The sequence below is a fragment of the Dromaius novaehollandiae genome, chromosome 1, assembly GCF_036370855.1.
Source record: "Dromaius novaehollandiae isolate bDroNov1 chromosome 1, bDroNov1.hap1, whole genome shotgun sequence".
Lineage (NCBI taxonomy): Eukaryota > Metazoa > Chordata > Aves > Casuariiformes > Dromaiidae > Dromaius > Dromaius novaehollandiae.
Genome location: NC_088098.1, coordinates 59042783 through 59064372, shown reverse-complemented (window position 1 = coordinate 59064372; position 21590 = coordinate 59042783). Strand labels below are relative to the sequence as shown.

The 21590-nt window shown below is 38.0% G+C and overlaps 1 protein-coding gene across 1 annotated transcript in view; it reads left to right on the top strand.

Moving 5' to 3' along the window:
* The window catches only part of MYBPC1 (myosin binding protein C1), an 83569-nt gene that overhangs the window by 50565 nt on the left and 11414 nt on the right, over positions 1 to 21590 (top strand). The window contains 18 exon segments of the mRNA XM_064513889.1: positions 142 to 266; positions 1407 to 1512; positions 1820 to 1986; positions 3718 to 3880; positions 5165 to 5271; positions 6546 to 6679; positions 7842 to 7998; positions 8366 to 8470; positions 9079 to 9267; positions 10713 to 10850; positions 10923 to 10961; positions 10964 to 10997; positions 14443 to 14513; positions 15653 to 15820; positions 16350 to 16438; positions 17783 to 17978; positions 18673 to 18812; positions 21061 to 21220. Coding sequence (XP_064369959.1) covers positions 142 to 266; positions 1407 to 1512; positions 1820 to 1986; positions 3718 to 3880; positions 5165 to 5271; positions 6546 to 6679; positions 7842 to 7998; positions 8366 to 8470; positions 9079 to 9267; positions 10713 to 10850; positions 10923 to 10961; positions 10964 to 10997; positions 14443 to 14513; positions 15653 to 15820; positions 16350 to 16438; positions 17783 to 17978; positions 18673 to 18812; positions 21061 to 21220 — 2288 coding nt within the window.

Genomic DNA, 21590 nt, shown 5'->3' with positions numbered 1-21590 from the left:
TTGCTTCCCAGGACAACTTTTCCAATTCTATGTACACACCTGCATTTTCACCTGTAATAATCCCCAAAGCATCTTCTAGATAAAACAAAGGATGTCCAGCAGTTTTGCTAATGTATCTCTGCTTTATTCCTGTTCGAACAGATACATTTTTGAGCACAAAGGTAACCAGCGAATTTTATTCATCAATAACTGTACAGTGGCAGATGATGCTCGCTATTACGTAACAGCTGGTGATGAGAAATGCTCCACAGAACTGTTTGTGAGAGGTAATTACATCTGCTTGCTCTTATTTTGTAGTGTCACCCAGTATAAATTCATGTGGTTTCATTGACTGTAACAGAAATTAACAGGGAGGATCTGGCTCAGTATATACTTGTATTTGTATTAAGAGCACTTAGGAGAACTCTGTATGTATTTCTGTGATTCCTGAATATTTTTTCCTTGGCCCATATTTAGCAATTTGGTGATAATTCTGAAATGAGGATGGTTGATTTTGTACTGTGCATTGAGATCTAGTTAGACTGTGGACCCCTTCATAGTTTCAAAGTCATTTTGGAGACTTACTCATCACAGTGTTGGCTTTCCCTAACAGCACATCGGATACCTGATAACACTGATACTCTTGATCCAACTTACATGTTTCAACTACTCTCAGACCAGTCTTTCCAGCTGTAACTTTTAGCTCTGTCTGTCCAAATTTCAGGGAGGACTCTATCAAAAACCATGGATGGGTGGTCAGTTCTTTACCCTCTTTGCTCTCACAGGGCTGACAGCCTTATTGATAACATTAATGGTGTCACTCACATTCACAACAAACTGAGTTTGAAGGGATCCCTTCATTAGAGCTCCTTTAGAAAATGATTCGGGAATCCCTGTGTTCAGGAAAACAAAACTTACAGTGAAAGCAAAAAGACATCAGAAAGCCATTTAAAATGATGGATCCAATTGCACCTATGAAAATAGTAGTATAAGAGTTGCATGATCCCTTGCTATTAAATAGACTTGAATTTTGACAACAGGAATGGGTTAAGCCAGTAAAGCCACAGTGTTATGTCATATTACTGTGCATAGCGGTTTGCAGGACTTCATGAAAATGCCAGCTCTGAGAGGGATCTGTGGGAGGCAAGAGGGGGATCTCAGCTTCTCATATCGACCTACCTTGACAAACTGTCAATAAAAAGGGACACAAGACAGGTATTTATTTGAACAAATTGTTATTTGTTAATTCCCACTTCCTACTGGCCCCTTAATGGGCAACCTCCTCTCTGATTTCAGGTAGAAAAAACTGCACCAAGACTTACATTAGAATTTTAAAGTAGTGTCAGCTTCTATAGCATGCTTTTGAAAACCTCTTTCACTTAGCTTTCTCTCTCAAACTGTGAATCTGTAATTTTTTCTTGCCAAAGATCCTCCAATTTTGGTGACCAAAGGCCTGGAGGATACCAACACCTATGTTGGTGAACGAGTAGAACTGAGCTGTGAAGTGTCTGAGGATGATGCAAACGTGAAATGGTAAGCTACGTTTTGAATAGATATTGTCTTCTTTGAGAATAAAACCCAAAATAGCTTAACTGCAGGAAAAATTTGGACATCATTTTCTATATTAGTAAACATGAAATTTGTTCAGAAAATCTCAGAAAAACAGTATTTAAAAATGCAGCAACAACAAAAATATGCTTATACATTCATGATTTAGTTCATTTAACCTTTTCTTTTGCTTTAAGTCTTGAAAAAATCTTCTCTGGAAGCTTCAGTTCATGGAAGTCTTATTCACTCAGGATTTTTATTGAAAAAATAATCACTCTTTGTTTTCTGTTAGGTTTAAGAATGGTGTGGAACTCACCAATGAACCTAGATCTCGATATCGAATCAAGGTTGAGGGTAAAAAACACACTTTGATCATAGAGGAAGCTGCAAAAAATGACAATGCAACTTACTCAGTAATGACAACTGGAGGCCAGTCAGAGGCTAAGCTTTCCGTTGATTGTATGTATAATACCTCTTCTTCTTGAATTTGTATGTCATAATCTCCTAGTCTGCAGAAATAACTAGTTTGCTTGCCTTTTCTTGGGGGTTAAAGGGAGACATGTGCCATATTGATTTCTTTGTTTCAGACCTCTAGGATCAATGACTTTCCTTTAGCCGCTATTTGCATTAATAGACAATGACCTAGTCCTTGTTGAAAACTCTGTCACTCTGTTAAGATGGAAAACAAAGTTATCCATCCAACATTATGATGAGTTAACAAAGTGAACTTTCCAATGGATGTATCTGGTCTTCTTGAACACTTTTAGTTTTTCACAAGAAAGCAAAAACCAAGGCTTTTTTGCCAAAATCATTAAAAAAAGTTTTTGGAAAAAAAAAAGCCATTCTACAGTTAGACTCCAAGTAGTGTTAACAAGCATCAGTTCTACCTGACCTAAAGCCAAAGGCATAAAAATATGACTATGTAGCTCCCTCAGTATTGCTTATGCAATACCTCTTTTAAATGCCTGTGTTTTTTAGCAAAGTGTTTGCATCCTTATAATCTCCTGCCACTTCCCATTTAGGCAGACTGGAATGTGTTATAAAATTCCCATGTTCATTTTGCAAGTACATGTATGTATATTACTAAAATTGGCCTTGCCTGTGTAGGTGAGCCAGACACCTTCTGAGATCATGTATAGTTATGGTAAGTTTGTGTTTGCATCATAAACTTATCATACATCATATATACACATACATTAGTTTTTTAATATTTCTAAAACTTCTGACTATTTTATACAAAATGGCATGCTAAGCCCAATGAGTTCATTCTGTTAGCAAGCTGGAAATGATTGTCCACGGCTACTGGACTCCATCATCTTTCCTGCCACAATGGTAGGTTCATGCAGCATCCTCTGAGGATTTTCCACTAGCTTTCTTTAAAATGCAGTCTTTCCCATCATTCTTTGTTTCCTACCTGAGATCATAGTCAGGGGTATTTACTGCATACACCTGGTACCATGTATTTAGCCTGGACTCTGGTCTAGAGCATCTGATCTTCCAGAAAGTAAAAGTGTCCCAGTTCTTAGACTTAATTTTTACAAAAGCAAGTAATATTCCTGGGTATTCATAGGGTGAGTTAAGGCATTTTAGCAAATGTAAAAACAAGTAGTCTATGAAGTACTTTTACTTCAGCCTTTACTATGAGCCTGGCAAAATACGATTAGAATTGCAGTCTATTTTTCTGATGATCTATTTTGGTAAGTCAAGTCATCATCTCCTATTAGTTTGTAGAACTATGTGAACAGTTAGATCACTGTTAGATGACAAGTGGGTGGGAATCACTTCAAGCTCATCAGTCCTGGGACATAGGTCTTTTTCTTGCTGGATTCTATGGGAATAGAGACACCCTACCTCAAGCACCTAAATGCAAGAGAGGGAACAGAATTCAGATATGCTTCTGGACTTAGTTTTTCCACTGGCTATATCCATGGGGATTCCTCAGTCAGGGCATGGGTATTTTGGATCACCTTTTTTAAGGCAGCAGGCTATAGGGAAATTTAACATGAAAAGAGGTTAACTTACATGCACATATTACTGGTATTCGGACTTGGGAGTTTTATTTATTAATATATATGTTGGAGGCATTTTTCTGATTTGCAGATTACTGTGATTGCTAGTAGCAGCTCTGGGATAGAATCATAAACTATTGTTTTATATAAGCATCAATATCTATGCTTCTGTTTTCCTAAGTGAGACCCCTGAAGATATCACTTGCACTAGAAGACCAGACCGTGAGGCTTGGACAGGAAATCCACCTGAAGTGTGAGATATCTGAGAATGTGTCAGGGAAGTGGTACAAAAATGGGCAACTGGTTGAAGCTAGTGACCGTGTAAAGATTTATCACAAAGGAAGGTAAGCCCGTTCAGTATTGACTTAACTTGTAATGAAGTGACATTGTAAAGATGTGTCAATGTGTGGGTTATTTCACTGAGATTTATTCAGTTCTCACACAGTCTCACGCATTTTTATATTTATCATCAAAAAGGCCACATCTCCTTGCTCTCTTTCAGCTTGTGTCTTTTGGCTGTGGGGGATAACAATCAAATTTCTTGATTCATCTACATTCTAGATACTCACTTTTCTTGACACTACTGTTGCTGTTAGCTCAGAACATTAGGAAGCAAGGTCAAAATGACTGTTAGATAATACTAAAAATATATATCTTAAAAATGTCTGGTTTTGTTCATGTCAACTCAGAATTCATATATCTATCTATGCAAAGTATGTGGTGGTTATCAGGTCCATTTGCACTTATAACCTGTCCCTTTCCATGGAAAGTTTGTCAGTTTTAAAAATAAATAAATAAAAGGTCCTATCTTTGAATACAACCCGTGCACTTCGGCGTGACACTGACAGTTCATAAAGCTGGGAGCTGCACTTGTGAAGACGCTCCTGAACAGGCTATGAAGTGATCACATTGACCTTATAATACTTCCTAAGTCCCAGTAATTGGGCACTCTGGGGACAAGTGCCAGCCATACAGTGACCCCTTGCATTGACATAAGGCAAAGCAGCTCTCCACAACCCTTGCAGGCCCATAGGATGATGTGAGCGTAGCAGAGCAGAAAGGGTCGAGTCCTACCTTGAAGGAAGCTTAGCCAAAGCAGTTGGTAGGTGAGCAAAAATATCACTGTATTTCTGGAAGATTCAGTAAGGTAGTAAGAGCATCATATGCTTTATTCACTCCTTTCTTTATTCTGGCAAACAAACAGTAGATTGGATCCTATCATGAAGATGTAGTCCGCAGAGAAGTACTGACAAAAATTAGATCATTCTTACAATGGGATCACCTAAAGATTTCTTCATGGACAACCTAATTACTATCTAATGGCAGTAGCACAGAATTCATGCATCAAAGAGATTACAATCCTGTATATTTTCCATTTTAGTGTTCAAATAAAGTATTAAAATGAGTTATGTTATTTGACAGTCCTCTCAATAATATGAGGTACAAACCTCAAAGTATTTAATCATCTAAAATACCACTAAGCAGCCAGCAAGAGGGTTTTTTTTTAACCAGTAATCTTACACACTTGCATAAATCTGATGAACGTTTATCTTCACAGATTTTTCCTTACAGCCTCAAGCAACCTTCAAAGCATAATTGACATGGATTTCTTTCTCAACTTTTCACAGAATCCACAGATTTATTATAGCAAGCTCTGCTGTTGATGATGAGGGTGAATATATGTTTGTACCGGATGCCTATAATATTAATATTCCATGCAAAGTACATGTCGTAGGTAAGTACATGCACAGCAAGTTGTAACATTTTCTTTCTCTGACCTGTGGAAAGTAGAAAGAGTGTGAAATATCCTTGATTTCAATCTGTCTGTTTCCTCAGAATGGGTGCCTGTCACATAGAACAGATCCGCTCCTTTGCAAAGTGCAAGCAAGCTGGCTGGAGAATGCTTTGCTTGAGTTTAGGATCTGGTCACAATTTGCAAGCCTGTTCCTAAACCCCCCAGAAAAGGCTTCTCAAGGATGAATTCCTAAACATAAACCAGTATTAAGAGTTTGCATAAAACATCTATTGCTCTCCTGTCTTCAGAAATAGTGTTCTGTTCTTTGAAGAGTTGGCTTGCTGACATTTCCAAAAAAAGAACTTAATTTGGTAAAGGAGTAATCAAGTAACTACATAATTACTTTCCTTAGGTCTTACTCCCCAAATACATTAGACAATATCTAGATGGTTCAATCTTTCTGACCAACTTTTATTCAATCAGCAAAAGAGAAGGTTTGTTAATGAGCCCAATCGTTCAAACAAAAATAAAACAAGGCATTGACTTTTCACACAACAATACCTCATTTGCTAAACTCAACCTTTAAAAGCAGCCACTGAATTTTAGGACTTTAAAGTCTAAAGAAGAGCAATATAGATGACCTAAGGGTTAGGAAATATGGCCTGTAATTGAGGCTGAAAGAAGTGGGATACCTGTGTTAGAAATAAGATTGGCTAGGGTGGGGGAGAATAGAGGAGGGGGAACTGGAGTATTGGAGCATACTAGAGGAATAAGCTCACAGACATAATCTTCCAATGTGAAAAAAACTCCAAGAGCATAGTCATCAGTTGTTCTCCATATCCATGGAGTAGAAGAAGTGATCATTTAGTTTTCAGAGAAAAGATTTGGATTAAAAAAACTTTTGAACTGTATGAATAGTCATGGCTGGAATGTGATACCTCCAGGTATGGCAGAATGCCTCCACTGGAAGCCACTTAGAGGAAATCTAAATAAAGGTAATTCTGCTTCAGAGCAGAAGGATGGATTATTTTTCTTTTCTGGTCCTACGACCCCAAAATTTATGTGGTGCTCTGATTCATTTTTCATCAATTATTTTTTTCAAAAAACTTATCTTCGCAAATTTTCTTCCAAACAAAAGAACAGTTGATTAAAAATGCCCTGAAAATCCAAAACTTTGGAAAAGCTTGCTTCTCTATATCACAGACCTGTTCCCAAGTCACTGAACTCTCAGAGTGGCAGCCCTATAACAAATTTGATAATCTCTCCATGTTCAGATCCTCCTAGACTACACCTGGATGGTCTTGGGGAAGATAACACTGTGACAGTAGTGGCAGGAAGCAAACTACGGCTTGAGATCCCCATCACTGGCGAGCCAACGCCAAAAGTCATGTGGAGTAAAGGAGACAAGGTACATTGTTACTGTATGCATGTTTCTTTAGTTTGACAAGGGGCCTTTTCCTTCAAAAAATAACTGTTAGCCTGATGAAGCCATTGATTTTAATGGCAGCATATAACAAGGAGATACATTTTATCTCAAAAGCTCCTCTCAGTCAAAAATGAAAGGCAAAATTGATGTGTATCATTTACTATCTTTTAGTTCTTTTTGAGGAAAGGTTGAAATTATGAAGGAAAAAAATGGTCTGCTATAAATAAATCGTAAAGGAGAGAGATGAATGAGATGCAGAAGAAACCTAGTGAAATTCTATCAAATGGCTATTTATTGTGTACATACTGCACAGAAGGGCTGACTGGTTTTGACAAAAAGCCATAGTATGGCCTGATTTTGGAGAATGCATGATAAATTCTGATGGAAGGTCAAGTCTGGGAAAAAACAATAGGCCAGGCATATATCTTCTAGTGTCTTAATGCAAAAATTCACACAGACCAATCTCAGTCTGTATTATACCAAAATCCAGACTTTTCACACTTACCTTTTCATTATGCCATGTGGAAATTGGAACATGCTGTTCTTGTCAGATTCATCACACCTATCTAGTCAAACGTGTGACTAGTATTTTTCAAATATTAACAGTAGTATCAGCACTGTGGGCTTGTCCAAATTAGGAATTATTCTAGGAGACCTCTTACTCCAAAATACATGGCATAATTTGAGGTCAGTCAGGACAAGCTACTGACCTTTACAATCACTCCAGCCTGTAAATGAATTAAATTTCAGTTTGTGAGGCTCTTGGGAGAATCTAGGACCCTCAGAGAAAGCTGAGAAAACAATATGCTCTTCATCAAATTAACAACAGATAGTGTTGATCAAAGCATGTTCTTGCTCACATGACAAGAGATGGCCACATAGTGTCTCTTGCTTTCAAAAACAATGGCAGAATTGAGTACTAAACAGTTATACTACCTTAAAGTTATTTACTTGTCCCTCAGTTCTCTTGTCATTTTTATGATGATCAAGTGCTTGAAATTCTCAGCTTTCATGTAGTTTGTCTTACAGTTGCTTTATTCATTTTGCAGAAGTGTCCTGTATTGCATTTGGATTTTAATTTTTGTCCATTTTGATTCCCAAATCAGAAAAGATGACTTTTCCCTCTGATTACTTTGATTCTTAGTGGCTCACAGACAGTGGAAGAATACGGGCAGAAACATATCCAGATAGCAGCTGTCTGGTCATTGATACGGCTGAGAGGGAGGATTCAGGCCCTTTCAGAATAACATTAAAGAATGAGGCTGGAGAGGACACAGCTCTAATCAACATCAAAGTGGTTGGTAAGTCATACGGCACAGTGCACCGAGGGAATGTCTTTTATCACAGCTCTTTTCAATGAATGCTCCTTAAAGAACACTACTTTTTCTGCCCCCAAACTAGGGCCAAATTCTTCTTCCTACAGCTGAAGGGCCTCTTCTGTAGATGTCCTCCCTAGCTACCTAAATGTTGTAGGTTCTCAGAAACCTTCCATTTCCCTGTTTCCCCCCATTTTCAGAAGTGGAATTGAGGTGCAAGGAGGGTAAGATCCAGAGCTACTGAAGGACACTTAGGATGGGATTTATCACCCTATTTCAGCCTAGGGGGAAAAAAAGAAAAAAAAAAAGATTCATTTTTTTCTTTTTATTCTATTTCCTTTATTTACAACAGATGTCCCTGATCCTCCTCAGGCACCAAATGTGACTGAGGTGGGTGAAGACTGGTGTACTATGACCTGGGAACCTCCAGCAAATGATGGTGGATCACCTATCTTAGGTAGGTACTTTTCTCTTTTTTGAGGTGATGCTCTAATATAGTCAAAAGAAACAAGCTCCAAATAATTGACCCCATACTATCAGAGTTTAGCTCAGGCTCTGGAGAATTTCACTCTGAGCAGTCAGTTGCAAAAATGTTATTTCTGATCTTAGATAATTAGATATCTTGTTTTCTAATGCTTTGAGATTTGCCATTTTGTATGTTGCCACGGTATCACTCTCCCTATGGGCTGGAGTTTGAAAGACAATCTCTGCATCATTATAATACCAAATTCCAATCAGTCATTTTGAATGTCAGCAGGTTTTTAGAAACAATTTACTGACCTGATAAATATTTTCCCATACACTAAAAAAAGAGTAAAGTCAGAGTGGCCTGGAAGCCAGTAGAACTAAACCCAGCAGTATTGTAAGTCAGTTCTGAAAAAAGACAGTATGTGGTCATGAAAACCTAACAGATGCCTTTCAGATAAGTCCTAAATCACTCTAAAGCTAGAAGGGTTTCTTTGAGTTGTATGCAGAAAAAGGGCTATTGGCTAGTCAAAAAATAGACCCCTCATTACTGAGTCCTATGCTACCAGTTACTATACTACCATTTTTTTTGGTCAATAGGATATTTCATTGAAAGGAAAAAGAAACAAAGCTCCAGGTGGATGAGGCTGAATTTTGAACTGTGTAAAGAAACAACTTTTGAGCCAAAGAAGATGATTGAAGGTGTTGCTTATGAGGTCCGTGTATTTGCCGTTAATGCAATAGGAATTTCCAAACCAAGTATGCCTTCAAAGGCCTTTGTTCCTTTAGGTAAGTAAACAAGAATACAGAGTAGCCATACATTTAGAAAATTCTCTTTGTTGTATTATTGCCATCATTTGGTTATATAGCTGTAGTTCTTACACTTGTAAGATCCTGAACCTGTCCTTACTAGGTGCTGTATAAATTACACATCTATCTCTGAAGAATTTGTATTCTTTTATAAACATGAACAAGCAGACATAGACAGAAAAATGATGCACAGAAACAACACATTGATGTACTATAGGTGAGGCTGATAGACTATGATCAATACATTTTAAAGACTGTAATCAGTTGATTGAGGTTTCTGTGAATCATATCTACCTTCTGAGTCAACAGAGTCAAACTAGTGGCAATTTAGAGAATTGATAATGACAATGGATTATAGTCTTGGTTCTTTTGTGTCTTTCTCCTGCTATAAGATCAGTAAGGCATTGGCTTTTGGCCAAAAATGGTCAGAAAGAATGTCCAGAAATCTAAAGATCATTATTTTCATGCTGCATGTTATGAAAATGAGACTTTTTTTCAAGTTTCAGTACTTATGCTTTGCTGTTACATAGTGCTTTGTCATGCAAAAAAAGTGCATGTATTCAGAAATAATCCATACATTTCTATTTAAAAAAGCAAGTATACACTCTATTATAAAGATAGAAAACTGTGTCAAAATTAAGTGAATTTGCCTGATATCACATAATAAGTCATAGGACAAGATATATTTGAATAATCCCTAATTTTGATCTATGCTTCAATCACCCACCCCCATTAAGTGAAATAGTTGCAGGGGGGTTCCAGAAAGGGAGCACCTATTTTACAACATCCTTTTTAGACAGTCTAAGCTAAGCCAGGCCATTTTTAAAACTGTTTTACATGTCCTGTTATTATTTGTGCTTTAAATTGCTGTAACAACTAGGGGGGCTTGTCATTGGCCTAATGACAGAGTAATCTGAAGGGCATTTCATATACAGAAACAGATTTTCAAACTACTGTGACAAGCATAGGTCCTTGTAAAGAAATGGTGCCTTTTTCCGTAGGCCTGTAGGAGTTTCCACCTTGCTCAGAGGCCCCCTCGCATGATGCAGAGGAGCAGGAAGGAGAAGGCTTTGTCGCTACAGTGTGCTCTCTTCTCATGAGCAAATATATGGTGTTGTAGGATATGTTACTCAAATCTTTTCTGCTATAGCTTTCACTGCTCTTTGTCCTTCTCAGTCTGCAGCAGAAGGAGCCTGACTTTCTGAGTTAGGCTGTGAACAGCTACTGGATGACGTACCTGCTTCTTTCTCCTAGTTTGTCTTAGTTGGGAAAGAAGTGGCAGGATGAATGGAAATGTCAGGCAGGCAGGGTTTAGCCTGCTCCCTGCCAGTTTGCTGATGCTAAATTAGAGTAATACACCATAAATGCAAAACTTTAATAGTAATACAGTTTTCTACCTTGTTCCCACTACCTGCTTGTTTTAGCTGTTACCAGTCCACCAACTCTCCTGGCAGTCGATGGAGTAACTGATACCTCAGTTACAATGAAATGGAGGCCACCAGACCACATTGGAGCAGCAGGTTTAGACGGCTATGTTGTAGAATACTGCTTTGAAGGAAGTAAGTGACAATAACTGTGGTATATTACTAGTAGTGAAAATAGGTGAGACACTCTCCATTTTTTCTCTGTGGGTGTCACGTGCTCTCACTTTAAGGCAAAGATTAACCAGTCAAAATCCTCAAGTTGCAGGGTTTTGTTCAGGCTTCTCTTTAGTTTGTACTCCAGATCCCTCCTGTTACTGTAGTTTGACCTCTCTTACATTTGATCTGATTTCTGAAAAAACACTGTATTATCTGTTGTAGTGTACCAAGTACTGTGTTCCTCACTTTCCTCTTCTTTGAGCTAAACAAAAGTTGGGTGCATTAAAGAGAATAATTGGATGGATGGATGGATAGATGGATGAATGTATAGATGGGTAGATGGATAGATGGGAAATAATAAATGAGTATAATTGTGATACAAATTATGTGCAGGTTTGCTGGGGTTTAGGGACAGGAGGTCCTTAGTGTGGTAATTCCTACTTTATCGTATTACTACCTGGCTGCTTCAAATGACAGTTCACAAAACTGAGGTCAGACAGCTTCCCCAATAGCTGGCTGTAGACATTATCTAGGCATGCAAACTCCTGTCTGGATATCGAATTTCTTGAAGATTTCAGGGTAGTTAGATACAGGATCTTTACATCCATCTCAGACATAATACGATATGGAAGTGAAGAAGAGAGAAAGATATAAGAGAGAGTTGAACTCATGACAGTAAATAATAAGTCAAAGAAAAACATAACACCTGTTGTACAGCCAGAGGCTTTAGTGATCAAACAGCAGAACCTTAGTATTTCCCTACAGATTTTCTTCTGACTTGATGTCAAAAGAAGTCTGTTTTCAAAAAACAAAATCTAGCAACTCCTGGGTGAGTACTAAATAGGCTGAAGTCGTATATGCAATATCCAGCCGCTGTGGCCAAATGCTGATCAGTGGGACTCCAGAAACACTGTGTGTTTGGATGAATGGAACACAGTTTTGTTCAGCTCAGTCAGCTGCTGATGTTAACGGTGGTGTTAATCTAAGTGATAGGTTGGGTATGTTTTACATCAGGGCATTTATCTCAATGAAAGCTTTTTATGAATGCAGTCCACAGCCTGGAGACAAGAGGTAGAGGACAGAACTTGTGATTCACGCTGTCACGTGTTTCAGATTCAGACAATCCAGGAAAACAATAGTTCACAAAAGTGGTCAGATACCACAGGAGCAGTGTGCCCTCAGTTCTCACTCAGGCGAGTGGGAGAGGGAGGGAAGAAGAACCACTGGCTTTTCTCAGGAGCACTCAGCATCTTGCAGTATTAAGCTGAATATCTGTAAAGAACAGGAACAGACTGCAAGAAGCTCAGAGGTCTGGAGAAGATTGCCTGAAAGCAGACACAGCTGTAATGGTAGGAAAGGTTTTTCTTGTATGCTGGGAAGAAGCTGCGGGGACATCTCAGAAAGAGTAAGCATGCAGTTTCAGATTATTATGCAGCAACTGTAGGTTACATTTCCTATTTCCACTGCATAGGTATAGCTATGTACTGGCTATAGAGGGGACTGGCAATATGAGGACTGTATATTATGCTGTTTGCAGTTAGTAGGATGGTAGGGAAAAAAATAAAAGTATTTGGCATTCTTTTGAAAAAAAAGTTTCAACATTGCAGTCACGAATCCATTGACATTAGACTACGTGATTCACTGCCAAATGAGGCAACAAGAGAAGAGGGGAAATATATTTATGAAAATGCAAACTGTGTTATTCAAACAAATTTTCCAAAACTACCTTTTAAGGTCTATCAGACAAAAGACCATTGTATACCTGTTGAATGGAACAAATTCTTTACTTTTTTTTTTTCAGATAGGTTTAAAACGTATGAAGATACAACAAAATAGCAGTCAAGCCTGTCATTTTATTGTTACCCACCTCAGTTAAAATACAATGGATACAGTGGATTTTACAGAGCCTTTTGAGTGTTTATGTATATCTATATATGCCTCTCATATATGCATATACATCTATATATGCACAATAAACATTAGTTATGTATATATGTTATGAAAATGTTTAGGAAGAAACAAGCTGAAAATACCAATAAAAAAAGACATGTAACTTACTATAGATCTTTTTTCTATGCTCAGTCCTTTTTTTTCTTTCTTGCAATATCTCAGTGCCTCCTTTTCTCACTTTTTCTAGTGCCTGTTTTGCCTCAGACTAATTTTTCCTATACTGTTTAATAATTCTTTTTAACTCCTAGGTACTTTTTATGACTATCTATGTTCATTCTGCTATTCTTTTCTTTTTAGTTCTGTGTCTATAAGCCCATTTGTCTTCACCTTCACCATTCTTTCATTTTGATCACTGAGGTAGTTCTAGAGAGGGTTTTTGAGTCTTCTCTATCATAGCAATCTTTAGGAAAAATCACAAGCTGGATATAGCAAGAAGAAAATATATTTAAACATAATTTGGAAGAGTCATGTATGATGAACATTGGTTTGGCTTCCCCAAAATTTGTATTTCCCTTTATTCTGAATCTCATAACTTGCTCTACATGCAGGACTCTTGGACTTCCTTAGCTATAGTGACATCTCTGACAGCTCTGTGGGTATATTGCAGAACTGGAGTTTCATCATGAGTATCTGAAAATGGCATTACATAGGGATGACTAACATGATAGATATGAACATAGGCCTCCCTTTCCCATAGTCAGTTTAGAACATCCAGCTTGAACCTCTTCCTGTGGTGGCGATTCAGAGTAGAGCAAACCTTGTTGACACTGGAGAAGTAAAAGTAATTTAGTAACACTGCTGACTGGTTCTTGTGTGACATTTCAAGGGTAATCTGATGAGCCCTAGTTTTTCCTAGGAGATTATATTTATCTGCCTTCAAAGGGCCATTGTACCTGCAGAGGATCTGTTTTCATAGCTAGTAAATGGGCAGTTCAGAGAGGTTTTCTTGGCTGAGATCTTTGCCAGCGTATCCAACCAGGAACATGCACAGATTCTAGGATAGTATTTTTACTATCCTGAAAATCGCCAAATCCAGGATTCCAGGGAATCCAGGGCAGTGACAACTTTGACCAAGAAATAAAGCCTTTGTGATTGCATCGTGTCTACTCTTTTTTTCATGGTTTCTGTCTTATTTAATTTTCTTTCTCTGATGCCTTTAGCTAAATGTATTCTATTCCTCTGTCTCCTCGATTTTTTTCAAGCCTCCTCTTTTTCTGTCTCTCTTGCTCAAAATTCTTCTGAGTTTCTTTTTCCCTTTACGATGTTTTCTTCTCCTCTTACACTTTCTCTCATCATCATTTTGCTTCATTTCTCTGTCTTCCAAATGCTTCTTTAGTCTCTTTCTTTTCATCTTTCCAGGTCTGTGATTGATCAGGCAAAACAAAACAAAGCAATTCCATCTCCTCTTGCTTTCTCTTTTAGCTTTCCTGTCAGCATCATGCATAACATCTCTTTGATCTAGATGCCCCCTTCCTGCCTCTTTCCTCCCTGCAGACTCCCTAAATACAGGTCCTCTAAATCTTCAAAGCCCAGCATTGATCTTTGCAGACTTACTAACAGGAAAAGCTAACCCCTGACGAAATGCTCCATCTGTGTGAAAGTGGGTGTCTCTGATTAATCTTAATGATGGATTCTCACAAGGTGTATCGACAGATCTGTGTGATGAAATGGTGGAGCCACCTTATAACCTGGAAGGTATAGTTTTCAGCAAAGGGTATAAAACTTCCTTAATGAAAGAAAAACTCTCTTAATAAAAATAAAGAGAGCTCTCTGAGAGTGTGATTCAGTTCTAGAGGCACCAATCTACAGAATTTGCTGCATTACATGGAAGGGGAGTGAGGAGTGATTCAGGAAACTGAATCATTGGCCACAATCCACTTGTGTTAGAAACTGAAAGAAGCAGCTTTAAACAGAACTTAATTCGTAAAAGACACACACTCACGAAAATGTACCACAGTACCGTGCACTAAGACACCAGGGTGCTCTAGCTTATAATGGTGCTCTTGTCTTTTATGCCAATATTATAACTCTATTTTTATAAGATGTGGAAGGTATTGATACTTACTGACTTGCTACTACATAAATCTGACACCAAATGTCAAAGTGTCAGCAGCATTAAAGTGATCTATGCTTGGTGGACAGGATGGGAAAGAATCATTTGTAATTGGAGCTTTTCTGAATGTACTGTTGCAATGACTCTATGGATTATATGTCACTGCCTAGTAGTAGGATTAAAAAAAAAAAGAAGAAAAAAGAGAAGGCTGTAATTATGTGAATGTTTATGATACAGCTTTCCTTTTTTAAAGGCACCAGGAGCGATGACATGTCAGTGCACTTTGTAAATACCCTGTGCTTCTCTCATCTCTGCACTTTGAGTGGTATTTTCAAGGGGACTCTGCACTGGTATAATTGTGATATTATTGAAATGAATTCTAAAACCCATTTCTTTCCAAGGAAGCTGTTAAAGCAATGCTGAGTGCTTTTGGAAATCTACTCTATGTCCCCACCCACCTTGTTTTTTTATCAGCTGACTTTAAAGACTAATCAGATTTCCCTCATGTAAAATTTAAAAGCGGCCACATTCTAAAAACACTATTTATCTAAATTTGAATATATAATTGGCAGAAATCCATTACTGTTAGAAGCATATTTCCTATGTATGGTTAAAGTGAATCAATATCATATTATATCTTAAATAGAAAACAAAACAGAGGGATTCTTCAGTGTGTTTTCAATCAGCTACCATTCTGTGATTTTCCTCATTGGTGCAGTGGCTATATTTATAATTCCCTGTTCCTTTGTGTCTCCCTCCCATCTTCTTTTCCTTAAACTAGCGGATGAATGGATCGTGGCTAACCCAGAACTGACAGACAAAACGAAGTTTACTATCAATGGCCTGCCGACTGGCTCAAAAATCCTTGTGAGAGTAAAAGCTGTGAATGCTGCTGGTGCAAGTGAGCCTAGGTACCACCCACAGCCAATTTTAGTCAAGGAAGTGATAGGTAAGAGCCTCTTGCTTACACTCACACACAAATATATTCTGCTTCCATGCTTCGTTATTTTTAAGGCTAATACCTACTAGCTAATCATATGATATGGCCATACAAAGTCATTTTGCAGTGCCTAGAAATCATAAAACTGTCTTTAAAAGTCTTTGGGATTCTTTTTATTTCCTTTGTGTCTGAGACTTCATCTCTCAAGTTCTGAAGTCTGAGTTCTTTCATCATCGCTCAGGTTTTGAAAGCCTTTTTTTTTTTTTTTTGCAGAACTAGAACTTGATTTTCCTTTTTTTTAAATAGAGCTAGGATTTTCCCCCCTTTTTATCACTATAACATTTGTGGTTACAAACACTGACAATGTACTGAAATGTAATGTTGTGGGACCCAGGAATATTTAAGATACTTCACTCACTAGTCACTTCTAGGAACTGTAGGGCTTATTGCAAGCTCATACTAATAATGATCAGCACCAGTTTTGCCCCACTTATAAAAGAAGATAAATGTCAAATACAAGTTTTCTTTTTTTTTTTAGAACCTCCGAAGATTCGTCTACCAAGACACTTAAAAGAAACCTATACTCGAAGAGTTGGAGAAACTGTGAATCTTGTTATTCCTTTCCAGGTGAAAACTAAAAACACAGATAGGAAAATACTCATTCTTCACATATTGCCACTTTTTAAACTTCCTTTCATGTAACTTTGGTGGGACAGTAAGTTAATTTAAGCAGGCATAGAAGCACACAGATATACATAGGTGTCTGAAAGCTTTTTTATTTGACTTCTGAAAGACATGATGTTAAAGAGATTAATTAATTGGGTAACTAGCACACACAGACTGATTTATTTGGTCATCCACACGATGCTTATACGTCCTCTCAGCAGACGTCACATATGAGATAATCACTAGCATGCCACAAAGCGGTTACACTGACAGTAATTAGATATGGTGTCAAGGTTGGGAGTGTAACATTTAATCATTGCCTTGTCTTGAGGGAGGAAAAGGGAGGTGCAGATTGGGCAGTTTCATTGTCTCCCACAGAAACATAGCAACTTTTTAATCTTTAGGATCACAGCTATAGTACCACTACTTCCAAGGACACAGCACAGGTTTCCCACAGCAGTGTGTTAACCCTTCATTCCTCTACCTTTTACAAGAGTGAGTTCCTCTTTACTGGCAGGGTCCTTATTCTTCTGAATAGAAGAATTACAAGTGAATTCATTTCTACGTCTTCTCTGCACACATAAAAATACTGGGCATAATCTGATTTCTACAAGGTTAATAAAAGCTTAATAAAAGCTTGTTCATCAATACACAACAAGATACACTGCTCCTAAGAAGCTGAAACAATATACTGTGGTTATTCTCTAAGCTAAGGCACTCAAAAAAGGGGTGAGGTTACCCTCTTTGGATAGCATTTGTATACTGCTTGCCTCCAGAGGGGCACAAATCCCATGGGGATGCAAGTGGAATTCATTCTCATCTTATTTAAGTACCTAAATTAGGCACTGCCCTACCAAAAATGTAGGCATCTCACCCATGACAGAACATGTCAATCTGGTCTACCTAACAACCATTCCAAGTGCTTTCCCAAAAAATAAAGAGCAGTAGGGATCCCTAGAGGCCCAGTCCACTACTTAGGTGCCTTCTTCTTTTACTGGCAGTGCAGAGAATGCAGGCACTTCTAGAGGGCGAAACATTTTGTTGTAGGTTTTCTGGGTTTTTTTTCTTTTCTTTTAGAAAACTGGAAATTGTTTGTGCAATTTTAGCCTGAATTTGCAAATATTTTCAGTCTGCTTCTTAAAAAATGCTGCATTTCAGGTGAATTAATGGGATTGCCTCTCAAATGCTGCATGATCTTAAAATAATTCTCACTGTTTCTTTCAGCATGGTTTTGATTTCCCCTTTAAGACTAACACCGATATCTCTCCCAAAATCATATATTGATTTTTTGCTGACTTCTTACAGGGAAAACCAAGGGCAAAAGTATCATGGAAGAAAAATGGTGCTCCAATAGACAAGAACCAAATCAACATCCGCAACACTGAAAATGACACTATCATCTTTATCCGCAAGGCAGAAAGGAGCCATTCTGGACAATATGACATGAGAGTGAAAGTAGAGAACTTGGAGGACAAAGCTACAATAGACATTCAAATTGTTGGTATGTTTTGAAAAAGTAAAATAAATACATGCCGGAGAAGCCTACTCCAGCCATTTCAAGGCTATGGGAAAACAGAGGTATCCCAGAAAGCATCTTTCTCTACAGTGGTAACTCTCCACATCAGATTACTCAGCTAAAGATTTGTGATTTCTAAGTAAACCTCCCTAGACAACGGCATGTGCTCATCAGAAAATGCCAGTCTCTTTCAATACTTCATTGTTTTGCTTTTCATGTTCTTGTTTATCCAGTATGGAAGCTTCTTCCTGTTGAGTGGTAGCAATAGCCAGAAATGGTAGAAAGTTTCTCACCAGTGTAATGTGGAAAAACACTAAATGTTGAAAGAACATGAAAGAAGGAAAGAAAAACAAGAAAACACATTTACTTTTCTGTCAATCTATTTTGTTACACTGTGCAAATACACTGCCTTTAAAATGATTGACACTTCCTGTTTTAAGAACACATTTTCAACTGCTTACAACTTTCCCAAAATATCACATCCTTATGCAATTAAAGAACATATTATAGTTCATACCCCCAAAGTGGTGAAGTTTTTCATAGTTCTGGCATGCCCTAGTTTTTAAAACTTTTATTTTGCAATCTTGGCATTCTTTTGACATTACGTTTGCCATGTGTGTGTAAGAAAGAGGGAAAGCAAACATAGTGGAAGATGTCAGCTGCTATGTTTTCATTACAGATCGCCCAGGCCCACCAGAGGTGGTAATGATTGAGGATGTCTGGGGAGAGAATGTAAATTTATCCTGGAAGCCACCAAAAGATGATGGCAATGCTGCCATTACTGGGTACACTATTCAAAAAGCAGACAAGAAGAGTATGGTAAGTAATAGGTAGATTTTTAAAAGGCTGACATACTCACAAACTTCTTCCTTTTAAATATAGAAAAGCTTATTTGCTTAAAGTAGTGTAGATGGACAAAGCATTGACTGGTCAATGTTTGGAAAATCTGCAAAGCACATTTAAAAATCCCCTGTTTATTGTATCTAAAATCTAGAAATGGAAATGTTGTCAGAAGATGCGAAAGAGGAGGACTAACAGCGAAAAGACAGGTGGCCTTGAGGGAAATAATTCTGCTTTTTTTCCTTTCTCTCAATACAGAGAATAAAAAACAAAAGTATTAATTTTTAAGGCAGCAGGTTGCTACTAGAATCAAAATGCAGTGCTATTGCATTTATCCCTGTAATGTTGCATTGTGTAAGTCATATTGCCACTCCTTGCTCCACATGGGGATAATGATACATACATAATTTATAAAATGCTTTGAGAAGTACAGATGAAAAGTACAATATAAAGATGTTTATTATTTTCATTAAACAAGCATCAATTTTATACTTCCTTAAAATACAGTAGTTGGATTCTTACATTTAACACTACAAATCTGAACACTGGAAATCTAGGATATTATTTTGGGAATCTAAGAGAATGTTTTTGCCCCAAAAGAACTTTAATATGTTGATCCGCTCCAAGGTCTGATCAATTCATTCCTCTTGTGCCTCTATCTCCCTTCCCATTCTTCATTTTTCCTTTCTCTTTAGATCATAACATGAGGTGGTCTCTGTACAGTGACCATAACAGTGATGTCCCCTGTCTCTAAGTTACTGTTTTAAGGAGAAAGCAAGAACAGCACTGTCTAGCGTCCGAAGTGTGTCATGGGTCATCCATGACATAGTTTTCGTGCATCGTCTCTAGTGTGGAATTTTGCGGTTCTGGCAGAGCTGGTCTTCTACGGAAGGTCGGTGTCTCAAAACACAGCTCCTTAAAAATAGTTCCCCTGAGGAAAAAAACACTCCAGGTTCTATGGAGTGGCAGTCCATTTCTGAATATGATTATCTATATTTCTGGGAAATCTAAAATAACATGGCTCTTAAAATGAAAAAATATCAGTAAAAACTGTGGCACAGGAAGCTAAACACAAGCATATCTTTAGAAGGTACATCTTTAGAAAAGCAAGAAAACTAGGTAGGGCAGAGTAAAGAAAAGCAAAAATATTGTTGTGATCATATTGTGTTTTATATTAACTATTTTTGGCATTAATCTCTTTTATCTCTGTTTACTATTGAGGTATTGTGTACTAGGATAGAATCCACATGCCCTGTTTAAAACGATGCCTTTCATCTAACTATGATTCTTGCAAGCATTACACAGATAGGTGCCTGAAACAGGATGCGCTTAAACACTTAGGCCTTTCCCAGAGATGTGTGTAGTGCTGAAATCGGAGGAATTCTGAGATGACGCGTTCACATCCACAATAATTTGTTCAGGGAGAGGACAAGAGATTGCCTGTTTCTGTCTTCTAATTGCTTTGATCACAGATTAATATGCACTGCCCTGAATTTCCAGAGTTGCTTATTGCAAGCTCATAGTACCTTTTATTTGCAAACTACTTCTCAAATTGTAATCACATAAGAATTGATATTACTCCACTCTACTTGCCTCCTTCTAGGCAAAAATTTCTGGATGACTTTTATACTGTTCTCCACTTGAGCTGTCTGTTATTGCTGCAGGCTGAGGCGCTAAAACCCACCTCCCCATCTCAGCCTTTAGATTTGGCTATCAGTCTGGAGGAATCACCTGGATAAAATTACATTTCTCATAAACACTCAGCTTGTGGAAGAGGAGGCAGATTAGTGCACTGGCCTCTTGTAGTACACATTATTGTAAGGGGATTTGTTTTTTCCCCTAGTCTGCAGTTTTCTTATCTGCAGCGATACTCTCTCTGCCAGCAGAGTGGAATCTGAATGAGGGAGCCTGCCTTGCCTTGCACAGTGCAACCTTTATAATATCGGACGTCCTAGAAAGATCCCTCCCAGCTAACAGAGTGCAACAAATCAGCAGGGTTCACTTTTTCCATTCAGCTTGCAGCGCTCAGTGGTGAACTATGTGTGATACTATCACCCAGTTCAGACGGAACAATTATTTACTGTTAGCTTCACTACGTTAGTAATCTAACATACTCTTAAAAAAAAATCTCTTACTCCCACAGGCTTGATGATGCTTCCAAGCAGTTAATGAATGAAATATGCCATGCACTGCCAGGAGGCTTAGTCTCTGTGTTTGTGTGTTTCAGGAATGGTTCACAGTAATTGAGCACTACCACCGCACCAGCGCCACCATTAATGAACTTGTCATAGGAAATGAGTACTACTTCCGGATCTTTGCTGAAAACATGTGCGGCCTCAGTGAGGATGCAACAATGACCAAAGAGAGTGCTTTGATTGCAAAAGATGGTTAGCTAATTATCAATTCCTTATCAAGAGGGAAGGGATGTTTTCAGAGTATGGAAGGTGATGAGAACTAAAGGCCATGTCTACAAACACTCACATACATTCCTAACCCCAAGATCAGGTGCAACTAACAGCTAATAAGTTGTTGTTTCGTCCTTATTAGGATATATCATATTAGGACACTACACTTTTGGCTTGTCCACCTGGTCCATATTTTTTTTCAAGGGTGGGATATTTTTCTCATGTTCCATCACTTTCTATGATCTTGGATCTCATACTCCTGTCACCACTGGCAGATCTAAGTTGACAAGAGCTGAAAGACGAGTTAAGAAGCTGTTCTGTTAGAAGGAGTAGGTTACTGCCTCCCAGTGAA